At 39.2% G+C, this 16,319-nt stretch overlaps 2 protein-coding genes across 15 annotated transcripts in view; both read right to left on the reverse strand.

The window, feature by feature from the left end:
- Positions 1-6,284, reverse strand: part of IL12RB2 (interleukin 12 receptor subunit beta 2) — a 93,634-nt gene extending 87,350 nt beyond the window's left edge. For 5 of the 13 annotated variants that reach the window (XM_054483587.2, XM_054483571.2, XM_054483547.2 and 2 more), the window contains exons 1-3: positions 5,674-6,182; positions 5,419-5,491; positions 2,646-2,757 (exon numbers count right to left, since the gene is read on the reverse strand). The gene's annotated coding sequence lies outside the window, so the exon portion shown is untranslated. Of the gene's footprint in view, positions 1-2,645; positions 2,758-5,418; positions 5,492-5,673 lie in introns of all 13 variants that reach the window. The other 8 variants (XM_054483581.2, XM_054483577.2, XM_054483501.2 and 5 more) reach the window with 4 other exon arrangements.
- Positions 6,285-8,369: 2,085 nt separating this feature from the next.
- IL23R (interleukin 23 receptor) overlaps positions 8,370-16,319 on the reverse strand; it is a 141,885-nt gene continuing 133,935 nt past the window's right edge. For both annotated transcript variants that reach the window (XM_054483624.2, XM_054483653.2), the window contains one exon: positions 8,370-8,792. In XM_054483624.2, the coding sequence (XP_054339599.1) occupies positions 8,778-8,792 (15 nt within the window). In that variant the 3' untranslated portion in view covers positions 8,370-8,777. The remainder of the gene's footprint in view (positions 8,793-16,319) is intronic.

The raw sequence follows: 16,319 nt of genomic DNA on the forward strand, positions 1-16,319 counted from the left end.
TTTGTATTTTTAGTAGAGACAGGGTTTCACCATGTTGGCCAGGCTGGTCTTGAACTGACCTCAGGTGATCTGCCTGCCTCGGCCTCCCACGGTGCTGGGATTACAGGCATGAGCCACCGTGCCCAGCCAGTCTCCTGATTTCTAATCCAACATTACTTCTAGATGTGAGGCTGCTTGTAATCAATAGCAACAGTAGCAGCACAATACTAAAAATAATGCTAATCTTAACACTATACTAATACTAATGCTGCAATTTTTTGATCTCTTCCTATGTTTCAGGCATGATGCTAGGCACCTTACATACAATCTTTATGATATCTATCTAGTAAAGCATTTATAATGCCTAATGCTTTACTCTTCAGAAGGTTGACTCATTACTTCTGATGCCCACCTCCCTCAAAAGAGGATGAAACAACAAAACTCAGCGCACATACAATATGTAACCGTATCTAATGCTATTTCACTACAGTGATGGAAAAGGATAATCAAATCAAGTTACCAATTAGCTAACCTTCTCTTCTTCATGAAATTTCCTAAGTTATGGTCATGAAAATGAACTGTTTTTCATTCCAAGTCTACCATTTGGTGAAAGAATGTAACAAGCCATTACATGGGTAAAAGCCCGTCTAGCAGACCCCATCATCAAACCAGCCCCATTCGTAATGTCATGGTAAATGGCTCGAAGGGGAAGGAAAGTAAAATGCATAACCTTCTCTACTTTTTCTTCTTTCTAGTCAATAGTCCAAGCACTGTTTACGTGAGCCAAATTTAACACACACACGTTTTCCTTTTTGTGCAGCTGATGAGGCTGCCTGGAATTTTCTCTAATTTCATTGGTAAGCATTTGTAGTCCTATGGTTCCTCTTTAATTTCACCCAAGTACAGGAACTTTCTTTTCTTGCTCAAATTCAGGAGACTTCCGAATTTTTGTTCCTTTTTTTTTTTTTTAATTCAATGTGTTTTCTCCTTTCCCTCTTTATAGCTTTTTTTTTTTTTTAACTTCCCTTATTCTTTTCTCTCTTCTTTTCCTATTTTTTCTGGAATGCTGTTTCTGTCTATCAATTCTGTTTGTCTTTATTTCCATTTTAGATATATCCCATTTGACATAATAGACTCCTGAAATGTTGTGTGTAAACACATCAAAGTTGAAATGAATTTATCCCACCCCAACCCCTGAATCATCTGTACTGAGAACTATTTTATCCTATAGATTGAACAAGCATTTCTCCAATATAACAGTAAAAAGAAAGAAAGAAACAAGACACGAATGGAGTCTTGGAGAAACAAGACACTTTCAAATAAACTACATGACCTCTTTTCTTTCTTTGAATAGCTCCCATAAGCCTAAACTTTCATGGCAAGTGTTCAATAAAGCTTCAGAAACTCCAGCCTTCTCTGATTCACTCTCCGTATCCTGCTAGACCTATCGATAAAATAAGCTGTCTTCTATTGGGAAGGATGATGTGCTGGAAAGAGGCCCCAGGCATCATCCTTGGTTCCTCCACTTCTGCCTCTGTCACCATGGCAGGTAACTTCATACTTCAAAGCTTCCTTTCCTTATTTTAAAAATAGCAATTGACCTTTATTGAGAAAATTAAACCTCTTTCACTAACTTTTCTTCCTTAGTTTATTGGAAAGGTTTTTTCTTTGACATCCTCAATCTGGAAGTCTCTGTTTGTGGACAATGGCAGGAGGTTTGTCTTTGGATCTTGGGTATTGCAAAGTCCTGGCCAAGTTTTGCTTCACCTTGTAAGCAACCACTGAGTATTTTCATAAAGTACTACAAGGCATTAACATACTAAAATAATTGCATTGTTTTGAGAATTTTCTAAGAATTTCACAATTATCTTACAATAATTGGAGGCACTCTTGGGAGGGGAATTAAAAAACTAAGGGTAGCGATCACCATGCCACAATGTTTCCCCAGGTTTCTCATATAAATTAAGAATTCAGCTGAAGTCTCTACACCAACAACCCTCTATCTCAGTATCTCCTGATATTTTACTTAATGTGTTGTTTTTCCTTCATATCATTGCAAAATAGAGGTTAATTAAGATTCTAATTTTCATAATCTTTTGTAGGCATCTACTTAGTAGTTTATCACTGTGCAAAACATATAATTTTGTTGTTAATATTTGGTCAAATACATAAAGTAATGATTAGTATCCTATTCTACAGACAGAAAAATCTGTAAGTTGACCAAGATAACCCAGAAAAACCACACATAAATCTAGAATTGGATTCGATTTACATTCCTATGCTTCCCTTCTCCATGAGCACCTGAAAAATAAAAATCCTAGCTTGATGCTGTTAGTCTAACTGTTTTCACTCTTCTATTGGTTTAAATTCTGCAGGAACAGGCTTACCCCCCTCATTTATTCTCAGCACGCCTCAGGGCTCCCATGTTAAACCCACAAAGATACTACCTCCAAGAGGAATTGAACCATGTTTATGCTCATCACCTCAGTCCAAGCTCCTAGAAGAGCCTCCTGAGCAACAGTAGCAGTAATGAAAAGAGCAGTGGATCGGCTCAGGACACCTAAGTCTTGGCTCAGAGAATTCTAGCTGTATGGCCTGTGACAAATCACTTGACCACTCAGCCTAAGTTTCTTCATCTGTAAAAAGGGAATAAAAACAGCACATACCGGACGGGTGTGGTGACTCACACCTGTAATCCCAGCACTTTGGGAGCCTGAGGCGGGCAGATCACGAGGTCAAGAGATCGAGACCATCCTAGCCAACATGGTGAAACTCCATCTGTACTAAAAATACAAAAATTAGCTGGGCGTACTGTCGTGCGCCTGTAATCCCAGCTATTTGGGAGGCTGAGGCAGGAGAATCACTTGAACCCGGGAGGCGGAGGTTGCAGTGAGCCAAGATCGCACCACTGCACTCCAGCCTGGCGACAGAGCAAGACTCCGTCTCAAAAACAAAAAACAAACAAACAAAAAACCAGCACCTACCTCACAGGATTATTGGAAGGGTTAAATGACAAGCTGTTAGCAGAGTACCTGGTATATAGCAAGAGCTCAATCAATGTTACCTGCTATTATTATGATAAGAAAAAAGGCAGTATCGCTTCTTTTCAGTGACTCTACGAGAATTAAGTTAGATGGCCTTGCTTTTGACTCCTCTCTTTGCCCATTCATCTGATTTAACACTGAAAGACTGATTTGATTAAAACTAGATTCCATATCTCCTAACTTCATGCCACCTATCATTTAAGACATATTAAGCATTCTCAAAATTTTCCCAAATAATTTTGACTTCGTAGGTCATGAACTGGGCCTTACATTTCTTTATATTCGCTAAGTCTAAGTCCAGCAAATGCACTGACCATAATGTACATGTTCAATACTTATTTGGAAAACAAAAACAAAAACAAACAACTGCTACACTAGCGAAGAGCACTAGAAACTTCCAAGGGCAAAGGAAATTGTATAAGACTTCTGGCTTTTTTTTGAGATTAAGTTTCATTCTTGTCGCCCAGGCTGGAGTGCAGTGGCATGATCTCTGCTCACTGCAACCTCTGCCTCCTGGGTTCAAGCGATTCTCCTGTCTCAACCTCCCGAGTAGCTGGGATTACAGGTGTGTGCCACCATGCCTTGCTAATTTTTGTATTTTCAGTAGAGATGGGGTTTCGCCATGTTGGCCAGGCTACTCTCAGACTCCTGACCTCAGGTGATCCCCCTGCCTCAGCCGCTCAAAGTGCTGGGATTACGGGTATGAGCCACCGTGTCCCGCCATTCTGCGCAAATTTATTTGTAGGAGTTGACAGCAGTGCTGTGAGTGTAATTACAAGGATGACAAATAATTTGGTAGAGAACAAAGAAGGTGCAGCAATACAAAAATAAGTCCACAATTGAGAAAGGATGCCCAATACCTACTGTACTTGGAGGATTTTTCTACCTTAAAAATTATACGTGTGCTTTAGAATTTTTTTTTCACACTAAAACTCATTCTAATACAGAAAATATTCCATTTGTCAGAGTTTGGGAATTTATCAGCCTATATAACAAACATGACATTCAGGAGGCATGACATATGGAAAAGAGCATATTGCAAACTTTTCTAGAGCCTGCTGTGCCTAACAGATAGTGTAATGTATTGAGGATTTCACATTAAAATAGGGAAGGAAAGTGTTAGCTCTTAGCCACTAAGGTCCTTTTAGTTATGTGTTGGACAGAGAAATAGGGCACTGTACCATTCCTATTAATGGAAAATGAGAATCCAGCGTTTGTTTGTTCAAGTGGAGGTGGTTATAAGGTTCTGAGCTAGAGAGGTAGAAACAGAAGGAACACAGTTTCGAGCCAGAAACCTGTAACTCTCTAACTGTGTGAAACATGTAAGTTTCCACATCTGTAAAATGGGAATACTAATAACAATTTCACCTTGTTTTTAAGGAATTAGATAATATACATCCAAAAACCAAATACACAGTAGGTGCTCAACAAAGATGTTCATCTACACAGAGCACACACATAGCAGATTATAACAATTATCTAGAGTTTTAAAAATGGGGAAAAAAGGACTAATTTTGCTTTATTCTTTATATATATGTGTGTATATATATATATATGTACGTATGTATTTATTTTTAAGACAGAGTCTCGCTCTGTTGCCCAGGTTGAAGTGCAGCGGCCCCATCTTGGCTCACTGTAACCTCTGTCTCCCGGGTTCAAGCAATTCTCCTGCCTCAGTCTCCCGAGTAGCTGGGATTACAGGTGTGCGCCATCATGCCCAGCTAATTTTTGTATTTTTAATAGAGACAGGGTTTCACCATGTTGGCCAGGCTGGTCTTGAACTCCTGACCTCAAGTGATCTGCCCACCTTGGCCTCCCAAAATGCTGGGATTACAGGCCTGAGCCACTGTGCCAGGATCCTGTTCTTAGACAAGGTCTATTTGTATGCTTTTAGGTTACTATTTGTAAGACCTGGATCTAATGGTACAGATAACATAATCCCGTACAATGCTGACACTGATATTTAGTGTGTCCTAGGGAGATGAGAAGGGCCTCATAGTTCACAAAGGAAGAGGCATTTCACAGAAGAGAAAACTGAGGCTGGCCAATGTGCTTGCACCAGAGCATCTTGCTAGTAACTGGCCAGGCAGGGACTCGGGGTCAGTCCAGAGGCCACAGGAAAGCCTGCTGAGACAGGGATAGTTCACCCTCATCCGGGACTACGGAAGGCCCCCCCCAATATCTTACTCACATTTGATACATTTTCAAGCAACGGGAGCCACGTCTGTGGGCCTGAACCAAGGCTGGACCCTCAGGGGTGCCCTCTGCCCTTTTCCAGTCGCCGTCCGCTCCCTTCCGTGTGAGCCCACCACTCTGTGCCCCGGCCCAGAGAGTACCTTGGAGGCTCAGTCCGCGCGCTCCCTCCCCTCCATCCAGCCAAACCACAACCCAGTACCTTCAAGTGAACATCTGTGCCCAGGGCGTTAGGACTGTGATGAAGAGAAGCCATTTGGGATCGTATTGGAAGACTTTAAAAAATATATATATATATATATATATATATATATTTTTTTTTTTTTTTTAAGAGAGAAGCCGTCGCCGAAGCCCCCTCGGGAGACGCGAGGCACGGAATCCCGGGCACGCAGACACCGCGCTGGTCCGGGATCCTGGGGTTCTCTCTGTCCCCGACCCCAAGCCACTGGTCACTCACCGCGTGTCGCCTGCCAGCGGGCGCGGTCCCGGGCCTGCGGGGACTGGGTGGCCCCGGTGCTCTGGGCCGCACGTGTCGCGCTCTCCGCCGGCGCTCGGGCGTTCCCGGTGCCAGCGCCCGCCCTCCCGCCTCCCGCCTCCCGCCTCCGCGCCCGCCGTCCCCGCGCCACCAACTCCGGGGTGGGCGCGGGGAGCTGGTGGCGAGTGGGGATCGGGCCGGGGCGGGGGTCGGGGCTGGGCGGTGGCCGCCGGGCGGAGAGGACTCGCTTCTCAGTTCAGCTCCGGACGCGCAGCCGGGCGGGCGCCCGTGGTTTCCACCCCGCGGGTCGAAGCGGGCTCGGGTAGGATTCTGCCACCTGTGGGCTCTGCTGTGTCGCCTTGAGCAAGATAATTCTCTCTCCACCGTCAGTTTCCCCTCATATAAAATGCGGATAATAAAGCCTGTCTCATAAGACGGAGCAAGGGTTGACCGAGGTGAAGTGCGTTTATGCACCAAGATATGATAGGCGCGACAAAATCGTGTTCTCAGCGTTCACAGCCATAGAGACGTGGCACCTTGTTGACAGCCATCAGGGAACTTTCCTCGCAGATGTCCTTTCTCTGTGCTCTGCACCTCCCAGCTCTTACCACACCTGAGCGCCGAGGCCTCCCAAGTGGGCTGTGCACAAGACCGCCCACTGGAGTGCGGGCAGAACATACTGGAACTTCCATTTGTATTTGCTGTCTAAAAAATGAGAAAAAAGTTAAACTTGAACAGATGGCGTGTCACCACCCCCATATAAGTCCCGTATTATAAGTGGTGTTCTCAGGCAAGAGGGAAAACTGCCCAGAGTGCAGAGGGGTCGGCAGCTCTGCATAATATTTATGACATAATATTTATGACAATATTACTTAGAAAAAAACTTTTATTTAAATCTATAAAGACAGACTCTCACTCTGTTACCCAGGCTGGTCTCAAACTTCTGGCCTCAAGCAGTCCTCCCGCCTTGGCTTCCCAAAGTGCAGGGATTACAGGCCTGAGCCTTGGCACCCGTCAACTTAGATTTCTTTAAATCTAAGACTTCCTTAATTACAAGACATACCATTATTTATGCACTAGTAAGAAATAAAAAGAACTGCCAGGTAAACAATAACAATGCTTTCTCCATTTAGAATCTTTTAAACTAAAATTTTATTTAGTTTAGAGATTTTATTTAGATATCTCTAAATAAAATTTAGATTTTAAACATATGTATATTATCTATCGAATTTTTTTTAAAGTTCCCCCCTGCCCCCCCGTTGTCTCTGGAGTTTTCCTCTAGTCCACTGAGCCCAATACAGGTTTGCTGAGCCCGCAGAAGCGGACAACTACATACCACGCTTCTGGGCATTACCTTAGAACCGCTCTCAATGTTTGAGATGTTAAATATGAAAAATGTACATCTTAGAATCAACAATGTACAGTAGATTGTCTTTATGGGATTGTGACATACTGTAGTTTACATGCTTTAGTAATTTATCTACATGAATAATTTTACTAAAATCTTTTAAATCATAGAATCTAGAATCTTAATATTATTTTGTAATAAGATGATACATAATTGTAAAAATCATTTGTAACAAAGATTTTAAAAGTTGTCTGAAAGTGAGTTATTTTCTTTATTTTTACAAAAAAAAAAACCCCAAATATCCTAAATTTGCTGATCTTTTCTGTATTGATATATGGCTCTCAGTGTATGTTATCTAATAGATCTTTTTGAAGAACAAAAAACCCCAGAGGTTTATTTGTTGTTGTTTCTTCAAGGTAATTTTCACACCAAGTGATACGTTGTTATGAGGAGACGATTTGAAAACAAATATTTCAAAGTGTTCCCATTATTGTGTGTGTTTCTTACTAAAGATTTTATGATTGTCATCACAGAAAATGCTTTTAAAAACTCGGAAACAATTTGCTATTTTGTTTCAATCTTTTAATTGAGCAGTTCAGTGGATTTTGAATCCATTGGTTAAAAAATATAAAAACGCAGCAGCTTCTCATTACTTTAAAAACTGATTGATATCAGGAATAAGATTATTACAGCCAAGTGTTAAAACAATCTTGCATAATTCATGGATTTTTCAATACTTTTTAGTGAGAAGGAAGGCTTTTAATTTTGTTAATAAATCAATAATTTCAAAAATGTATTTTACTCTTTATCTCATTTAAAAATTTAATTTATATAATTGTGTGTGCATGTGTGTGTGTGTGTGTATATATATATATATATACACACATATACATATACATATGGTTTTCAAGGAAATAAAAAAACAACCAAACATATGTTGGGGATGTTTCTCAAAAATGCTTTTTTTTTTTCTGAAGGAGTATACCATCTAAAATGTTGAAAGACCACTGCTCTATTAACTTCTAATGGCAGCACCTTACAAAATTGCTGAAGTGAGACACAAAATGGTGTTTCAAATGCATCTGAGGCATATTCTTTGAGGGAACAGATGAGAGCTATTGAGGAAAGAACTTGAATCTAGTTGTTAAGCAAGCACAACAAATTATGAGAATACAGTAAGATGCATGTAACAATGATAGCCTTCTTTATTCTCTTCTTTTCCCTAGATGCAAGAAAAAAAAAAGTCAGAAGATGACCACTCTTACATAAATATTATTTGAGAAATTATCATGCTCTAGGTCCATCGGTATATTGTTTAACTTAGACTTACATTATCAAGCGAAGACTTGCACTGATTGCCATTGATAACAGTGGTTCTCTTATCCTGCATGATCCCTGGATTATAAACTCTATGCATGCAACGATCCCTTATCTTCAGCATCTGGCACACTGAGTGGTACAGGGCAGGTAGTCAATAAGTATTTATTGAGTTGAACTGACTTGTTCTGGAGAGATCCCATTCTTTTTGGCCAGTTCAACAGGATTGTAGGTGTTGTTCAATCTTCACATTTTTCGACAGTTAAAAATTAGTTGGAAAATTAAATATAATTTTTCTTAGCAAGTCGGTAACCTTTCTGTATGAAATCACCATCTGTAGAGGCCTATTTCCCCACTTCTTTTTTCTGCCTTCTTCTCCTATTAATATCTGGGAGTTTCACTAATACAGGCATGGCTTTTGTCAGTGGTTGCCTGTCTAGTTAGAGAAAAAAACAAAAACAAAAATAACAATGAAAACAAATAAAAATAACAACAAAAACAAACTTGCTTCTGTGCTTTCTAAAGAATAAACCCTAGATGGTAGACGATGCCTGATGAAGCAAGAGCCTAATGTACAACACAAAATGTCAACTATGATTGTTAATGTAATCATTTTTAAGTCTATGGGTATGATATGGTCTTCTGTGTAGCTGTTAGGTAAATGAATGTACTTGTAAATCAAAAGCTCAATTAAGTGGATAACCACAGGGACAGTGACAAAATCTTTTCTAGGAAATACTAGTTCAGTTTCCATTTCTGGTATAGTTCCATTACTTTAAATGTCTAATTTGGTTCATTGCTGATACCAAACACCCTGAAAATACGTAATCACACTATTCTATGAATAACTGAGATGTGCTTTTCCTGAAGTGTCACTTGTCAGGATAAATACTAAGAGGTGGTTGCTAACATAGTCATTTAGGGCATCAAATGAATGCTGGCACTCGTTAAACTTGGTAAGACGGTTTTAACATCATTTTAAACTTTTACTTATAATGAGGAAACTCAGAATCTAAGATTAACTGTTCAACCTTAACTGCCTCATTTTGTAAAAGTTTCATTTCTAAAAGTTTTTACTTTGTTAGTTTTACTCATCTCTCCAAAGCATTAAACTTATAGGACACCAACATAACTCCTGAATATATTTGTAGTGTTATGTATTGAAAAAGTTTATATAAAATTAAAATAGTGCAATACCAGATTCTCAGATTATGAATAATCTCCATAATTCTTAAAATGTAGACTTATACCTTCTCCACAACTGACATTTAACAAGCACAAACATTGTTTACAGAGGAACAAACTGGCCAGGCTCAGTGGCTCATACATATAATCTCAGCATTTTGGGAGGCTGAATCAGGTGGATCACCTGAGGTCAAGAGTTCAAGACCAGCCTGGCCAAAATGGAGAAATCCCATCTCTACTGAACATACAAAACTTAGCCAGGCATGGTGGCACACACCTATAATCCCAGCTACTCGGGAGGCTGAGGCAAGAGAATGGCTTGAACCCAGGAGTCAGAGGTTGCAGTGAGCCAAAATGGCACCATTGCACTCCAGCCTGGGCAATAGAGCGAGACTGTCCAAAAAAAAAAAAAAAAAAAGATGAACAAACCACATGGAAATTGCCATGTCTTGGAGAGCAGCAGTGCGTTTTCGAGAGGTCTTTAGGTTGCTGGACGCCTTGTTAAATGAACATAAAGGTTAAAGAGTAAAGTGAGACATGAGGCAAATTTAAAGCTGTGATAGCTGCAGGGTCCTACACAACATAAACTTTACTCACAAACTGGCTCTGCTATTCTTAGCAGCTAAATCTAAACATATGTCACAGGATTCACAGATTCCATCATGTCATGGCTGGTTACCTGATCATCAGAGCCAGAACTTTTGGTGGTGCAAAACTTTGGCAAGTTCTTATAAAAAGGAGAGTGATTTGCATAAAAGGCAAATTTCTCACAAACATTCCCACATAAAACCACACATATGTTCCTCATTTTTGTTGTTGTTGCTGTTGTTGTTTGTTTGTTTTTGGTTTGTTGTAGAGTACATCAACAGAAGCCCTATGAAAAGTACTCTGAAATGTGGATGTATAATCATTAAGATTCTTTTCTACATTCCACTCTTCTGGCTTCAAATGTCCTTTTTTTCCCTACTTCTCATACATAGAAAATAGTCTGATTTCCCAAATGAGACAACCCAAAGTCCTGTCCAGTCATGGCATCCAGCTCAGAGCCAAGCTCTCTGAAAAATGTGCAGTGGTGGCTACCTAGTGAGATATGCCTCCTCTGGGTCCACAGCCTGTAAACAAACAAGTAAAAAACCCAGGTTACCTGCACCTCCCACCTTGCCCTGCCCCGCTCCAAGGATATAAAATGGTGCAACAGGGACAATGAATGCTCAGCTTAGGAAACAGAAAAGCATGTGACACACCAGAAGTCACTGATCCAAAGTACCACTGTCTTCAGTGGGGAATGCATTAGTTTTTTATTTTGGCCTGTAGGACCTCTGCTAAAACTGAGGCAGGAAGAATCTCAATTAAGTGTCCTTTTCTACAAATCAAACACTGCAGAGTAGTATCAAATGTTAATAATATTTCCTTTCCCCTCCAGTCTCTCCTTCCCAAATAATAGTTTTATGAGAATCTTTCCACATTTTTCTTCATGCCTTTATAGATGTATAAAAGCGTTTTAGGTTTTTTTTTATATTTAAGCCATACAGAAAATATATTCTAGGTTTAAACAAATTGAGCTATTCTATTTCCCTATCTGTCCATCCATCTATCTTTTGTTTTCCTTTTACCACATGACACAAACTTCATTCCATAATGCACATAGTAACACTCTCATTTTTTTTCTTTTTTCCTCTCTCTCTCTTTTTTTTTTTTTTTTCGACAGAGTCTCACTCTGTTTCCCGGGCTGGAGTGCAGTGGCACGATCTCAGCTCACTGCAGCCTCCGCCTCCTGGGTTCAAACGATTCTCCTGCCTCAGCTCCCAAGCAGCTGGGACTACAGGCATGTGCCACCGCACCCTGCTAATTTTTGTATTTTGTATTTTTAGCAGAGCCTCGGCCTCCCAAAAGTGCTGGGATTACAGGCATGAGCCACCATGCCTGGCCTCATTTCTTTTTCAATAGCTACAAGTATTCCATACCATGTATGTACTAAGATTTAGTCAACCATTCTCTTATTTACAGGTCTTCAGGTTTCTAATTCCCACCTGCCCCCTTGCCTCCCCGAAAATGCAGCATACTCACAAAAATAAAAATATTCTTACACATATACTTGTACAAATATATGGTGCTTTTATTTGTGGGTAACATAATCTCACATGTAGCTTGTTGAATCAAAGAATATGAGCTTTTTCACTTTAATGGATTATGCCACATTACTATCCAAATTGTAGCAATTCATATTTCCACTAGCATGCCACATTATCACTAATAGTGAATGCTATAAATCTTCTGTAATTATCAATCTAACGTGAAAAATGATATTTCATTGCCTTACACTGTGTGTCTTTGACTGCAAACATCTTTTCATATGTCTGATAGTTTAAAAATATGTATTATTATTAATTTATCTCAGTCTACCTTCAAATAGTATGCCAGTTTATGTATAATACAAAAACTTTACAACAGTATGCTTCTATCCTTATGTCTTTTGTACTATTTGATTGTACATTTTACTTTCATTTATGTTTTAAGCCCCATGATACATTATTACTATTTTTGCTTTACTTAGTTGTCTTTTAAAAAATTAAAAAATATAAAACCCAAAATTTTCTATATTTCCTCATATATTTACAATTGCCAGTGCTATTTATTCCTTTGTATAGATCAAAGTTTCCAGCTGGTATCATTTCCCTTCAGCCTAAAGAACTTATTTTAATATTTCCTATAGCACAGGTCTGCTCTTGACAAACTTTCTTAGCTTTTGTGTTCTTAAAAATTTTTATTTTGCCTTCATTTTTGAAGAATTTTTTTTACTGTATGTAAAATTCTAGGTTTACTTCTCCTCCTCCCAGCATATTAAATATATTATTTCATAGTTTTCTGGCTTGCATCGTTTCTGTTGAGAAGTCAGTGTTAAGTCTAATCTTGCACTCCTGTATGTAATTTTTTTTTCTGTTAATGCCTTTCAGATCTCCTTATAATGGATTTTCAACTATTATATTATGATGTGCCTTGGTGTGGTTTCTTTTGTGTTTATTCTGCTTAGTATTTATTGAGCTTCTTGGATCTGTGGTTTTGTAGTTTTTGCCAAATTTGGAAAACTTTTCAGATTTATTTCTTCAGTTGTTTCTTCTGCCTACCATCGCTAGATTCTAATTACATAATTTTGGTGTGTTTGATACTGTGCTACAGGTCACTGAGGCTCTATTCACTTTTTTTTTCAGTTTTTTTTTCTCTGCTTCAGCTTGCTGATTGCTGTATCTCCAAGTTCATTGCTTTTTCTTCTGCAGCGTCAAATCTGTGAAATCCATCCAATTAGTTTTTTACATAAGTAAGATATTAAAGTATTTTTCAGCTCTGGAAATTCCGTTTGTTTTTATAGTTTTAGTTTCTCTTATTATTAGTTTTTCTCTTTAAATCCTTGAGATTTTTATAATAGTTGTAAAATCCTTGTCTGCTATTTCTGTTATCTCTGTTGTTTCTGGGTCTGTTTCTATTGCTGACTTTTCTTCTAGTTATGAGTCTTATTACTTGTGCTTCTTTGCCCATCTAGTAGCTTTTTTCTACTGAACCCTTGAGATTGTGAATGTTGCATGACCTGCAAAGCCTAAGATATTTGTTATCTGGCCGTTTAAAGAAAAGTTGCCGCGCCCTGCCCTAGACGTACAGAATTGTGTTGAGTAAAATTGTCAGTATATGGAGTTCACAGTATGCAACTGTCTTTTTAAGTCCACATCCCTTTTTAATTTTTTGTTTTATCTTATTTTCTTTTCCCCTCATTTATCATTCATCTCAATGCTATTCTTCTTTCTACTCCATTGACACTCTTATTTATAAATATCTTTCCAATTCACATCCCTTGTGTTTATTTACATACATACGGATCTGTGATAAAATACATTGCTATATGCTTTAAAATTGTAAATAAATGGTAGTATGTTATAGATTTAATGTTGCTTTTAAGTTTTTTCTCCAGCAACATTATGTTTTTATAGTCAATCCATGTTGCTACAAGTAGCTTCATTCTTTCAGCCTGCTGCATAGCATTCCATCACCAGCATAACCCACATTTACATAGCCATGCTCATACTGACGGGCTTCTAGGTTGCCTCCAATTCCTTGCTACCACAAATAATACCTTGATAAAAGAACATCCTAATGTATGTCCCTTGTGTACATATCTGGGTGTTTCTATGAGGTGTGTATCCAGAAACAGAAGTGCTGGGTCATATGAGATGCACCCACTCAGTTGTACTAAGTACTACCACATTGCTCTCCAAAATTGGCTGTGCCAGTTGGCACTCATATGAGTACCACATAAAAATATGTTTCCCCACATTCTTTCCAGAATTTTGTCTTATCCAGCTTTATTTGTTTCCTGTTGCTTTGCAACAAATTACTACAAACTTACTGGCTTATGGCTGGGTGCGGTGGCTCACGCCTGTAATCCCAGCACTTTGGGAGGCTGAGGCAGGCGGATCACGAGGTCAGAAGATCGAGGCCATCCTGGCTAACATGGTGAAACCCCGTCTCTACTAAAAATACAAAAAATCAGCTGGGCGTGGTGGTGGGCGCCTGGAGTCCCAGCTACTCGGGAGGCTGAGGCAGGAGAATGGCGTGAACCCAAGAGGTGGAGCTTGCAGTGAGCTGAGATCGCGCCACTGCACTCCAGCCTGGGCGACAGAGCGAGACTCCGTCTCAAAAAACAAACAAACAAAAACAAAAAAACAAAAAAAAACTTACTGGCTTGCAACAATACAAATTTTTACAGTTCTGAAGGTCTGAAGTTTAAAATGGGTATGGTTGAGCTAAAAACCAACGTGTTGGCAGGGCTGCATTCTCTTCTGGTGCCTCTAGGAGAGATTGCTTTTTCTTGCCTTTCCTAGCTGCTAGAGCTACAGGCACTCTGGCTCATGATGGCTTCCTTCCATCTGCAAACACAGCAATGGCCAGTCAAATCCTTCTCACCTCCTATTACTCTAACACTCTTTCTTCTCACTCCTTCTTCCATAGTACAAGAATGCTTGTGACTACATTGGGCTCACCTGAATAACCTCTCAATCTTAAAGTGAACTCACTAGCAACCTTAATCCCATCTGCAGCCTTAATTCTCTTTTGTCGTGTAACCTAACATATTCACAGACTCTGGGGATTAGGATGTAGATCTCTTTGGGAGGTCATTTTTTTTGCCTGCCACATCAACTTTCTAATTTTTGCCAATCTGTAAAGCATCTCAGTGAAGCTAAAATGCACAAAGAACTCCTGTAAATTGATAAGGAAAAGAAAATGAATAGGAAATAAGTAAGTGATAAAAATAGACAATTCATAGGAGGAGAAACCTGAAAGGCTAATACATATATGAAAGATGTTCAACTTCACTATTAATAATAGAAATACACATTAAAACTATACCAAGACCATTTTTGAAATAGTTTCACAGTTGTGCAACCATCACTACAATGAATTTTCTTTCTTTATTTGAGATGGAATTTCACTCTTGTTGCCCAGGCTGGAGTGCAATGGCGCTATCTTGGCTCACTGCAACCTTCACCTCCCGGGTTCAAGCGATTCTCCTGCCTCAGACTCCTGAGTAGCTGGGATTACAGGTATGGGCCACCACACCTGGCTAATTTTGTAGTTTTAATAGAGACAGGGTTTCACCATGTTGGTCAGGCTGGTCTCGAACTCCTGACCTCAGGTGATCCACCCACCTTGGCCTCCCAAAGTTCTGGGGTTACAGGTGTGAGCCACTGTGCCTAGCACAATCAATTTTAGAACGTTTCATCACCCCCAAAATAAATACCGTAGCCTTTAGTTATCATCCTCAGCCCCTCTCTCCCTGCATCCCACATTCTTGCAAAACAGTAATCTACTTTCTGTATTCATAGATTTGCCTATTCTAGATAGTTAATGCAAATGAAATTATGTAATAGGTAGTCTTTTGCAACTGGCTTATTTTACCTAGCATAACGTTTTCAAGGTTTATCTGTATTGTGGCATGTATCAGGACTTCATTCCTTTTTAGAGACGAACAACATTCCATTGTATTTATACACTGCTTTTTCTTTATCCATTCATCAGCTGATAGACATTTTGATTATTCTACTGTTTTGGTGGAATGATGCTGCTATGAATATTCATGTACAAATTTTTGCATGGACATACGTTTTCGTTTCTCTTGAGTATATTCCTAGGAGTAAAATTGCTGGGTTAAATAGTATGTCTAAGTTTTCAAGAAACTGCCAGACTGTTTTCCAAAATGGCTGCATCATTCTAAATTCCTACTAACAGTAGTATATGAAGGTTCTGAGTTTTCCACAGTCTCACCAAAACCTGTTGTTATATCTTTCTGATTATAGCCATCTTAGTGAATGTGAAGCAGTATTTCTTTCCCTGTTTTATTTGCATGAGACCATTTTTTTACATATCATATTGACAAAGATAAAAACTTGAAAAAAAAACCACTAAGATGGAGAGAAAAATTGGGAGAAAACAGTACATTAACCTACATTGCTGGTGGCCATGTGCATTAGTGTAACCTCTATGGAGGGCCATTGTTTTAGCTATCAAATTTTAACTGCACATAACCTTTGACTTAACAATTCCTCATCTAGCAATTTGAACTTAAAATATTCTTGCAGTTGGAAATGTGGAAAATGATGTATGTACAGGGATTTTTGCAATAACATTGTTGGTGCCAATTTCCATTTATATGGTGTTGGTTATATACAAGGAATATGATGCTTCACTTTAAAATAATGAAACAACTTTATTTGTACTGATGTGAATTAAC

Source organism: Pongo pygmaeus, chromosome 1 (assembly GCF_028885625.2).
Source record: "Pongo pygmaeus isolate AG05252 chromosome 1, NHGRI_mPonPyg2-v2.0_pri, whole genome shotgun sequence".
NCBI classification, from domain to species: domain Eukaryota; kingdom Metazoa; phylum Chordata; class Mammalia; order Primates; family Hominidae; genus Pongo; species Pongo pygmaeus.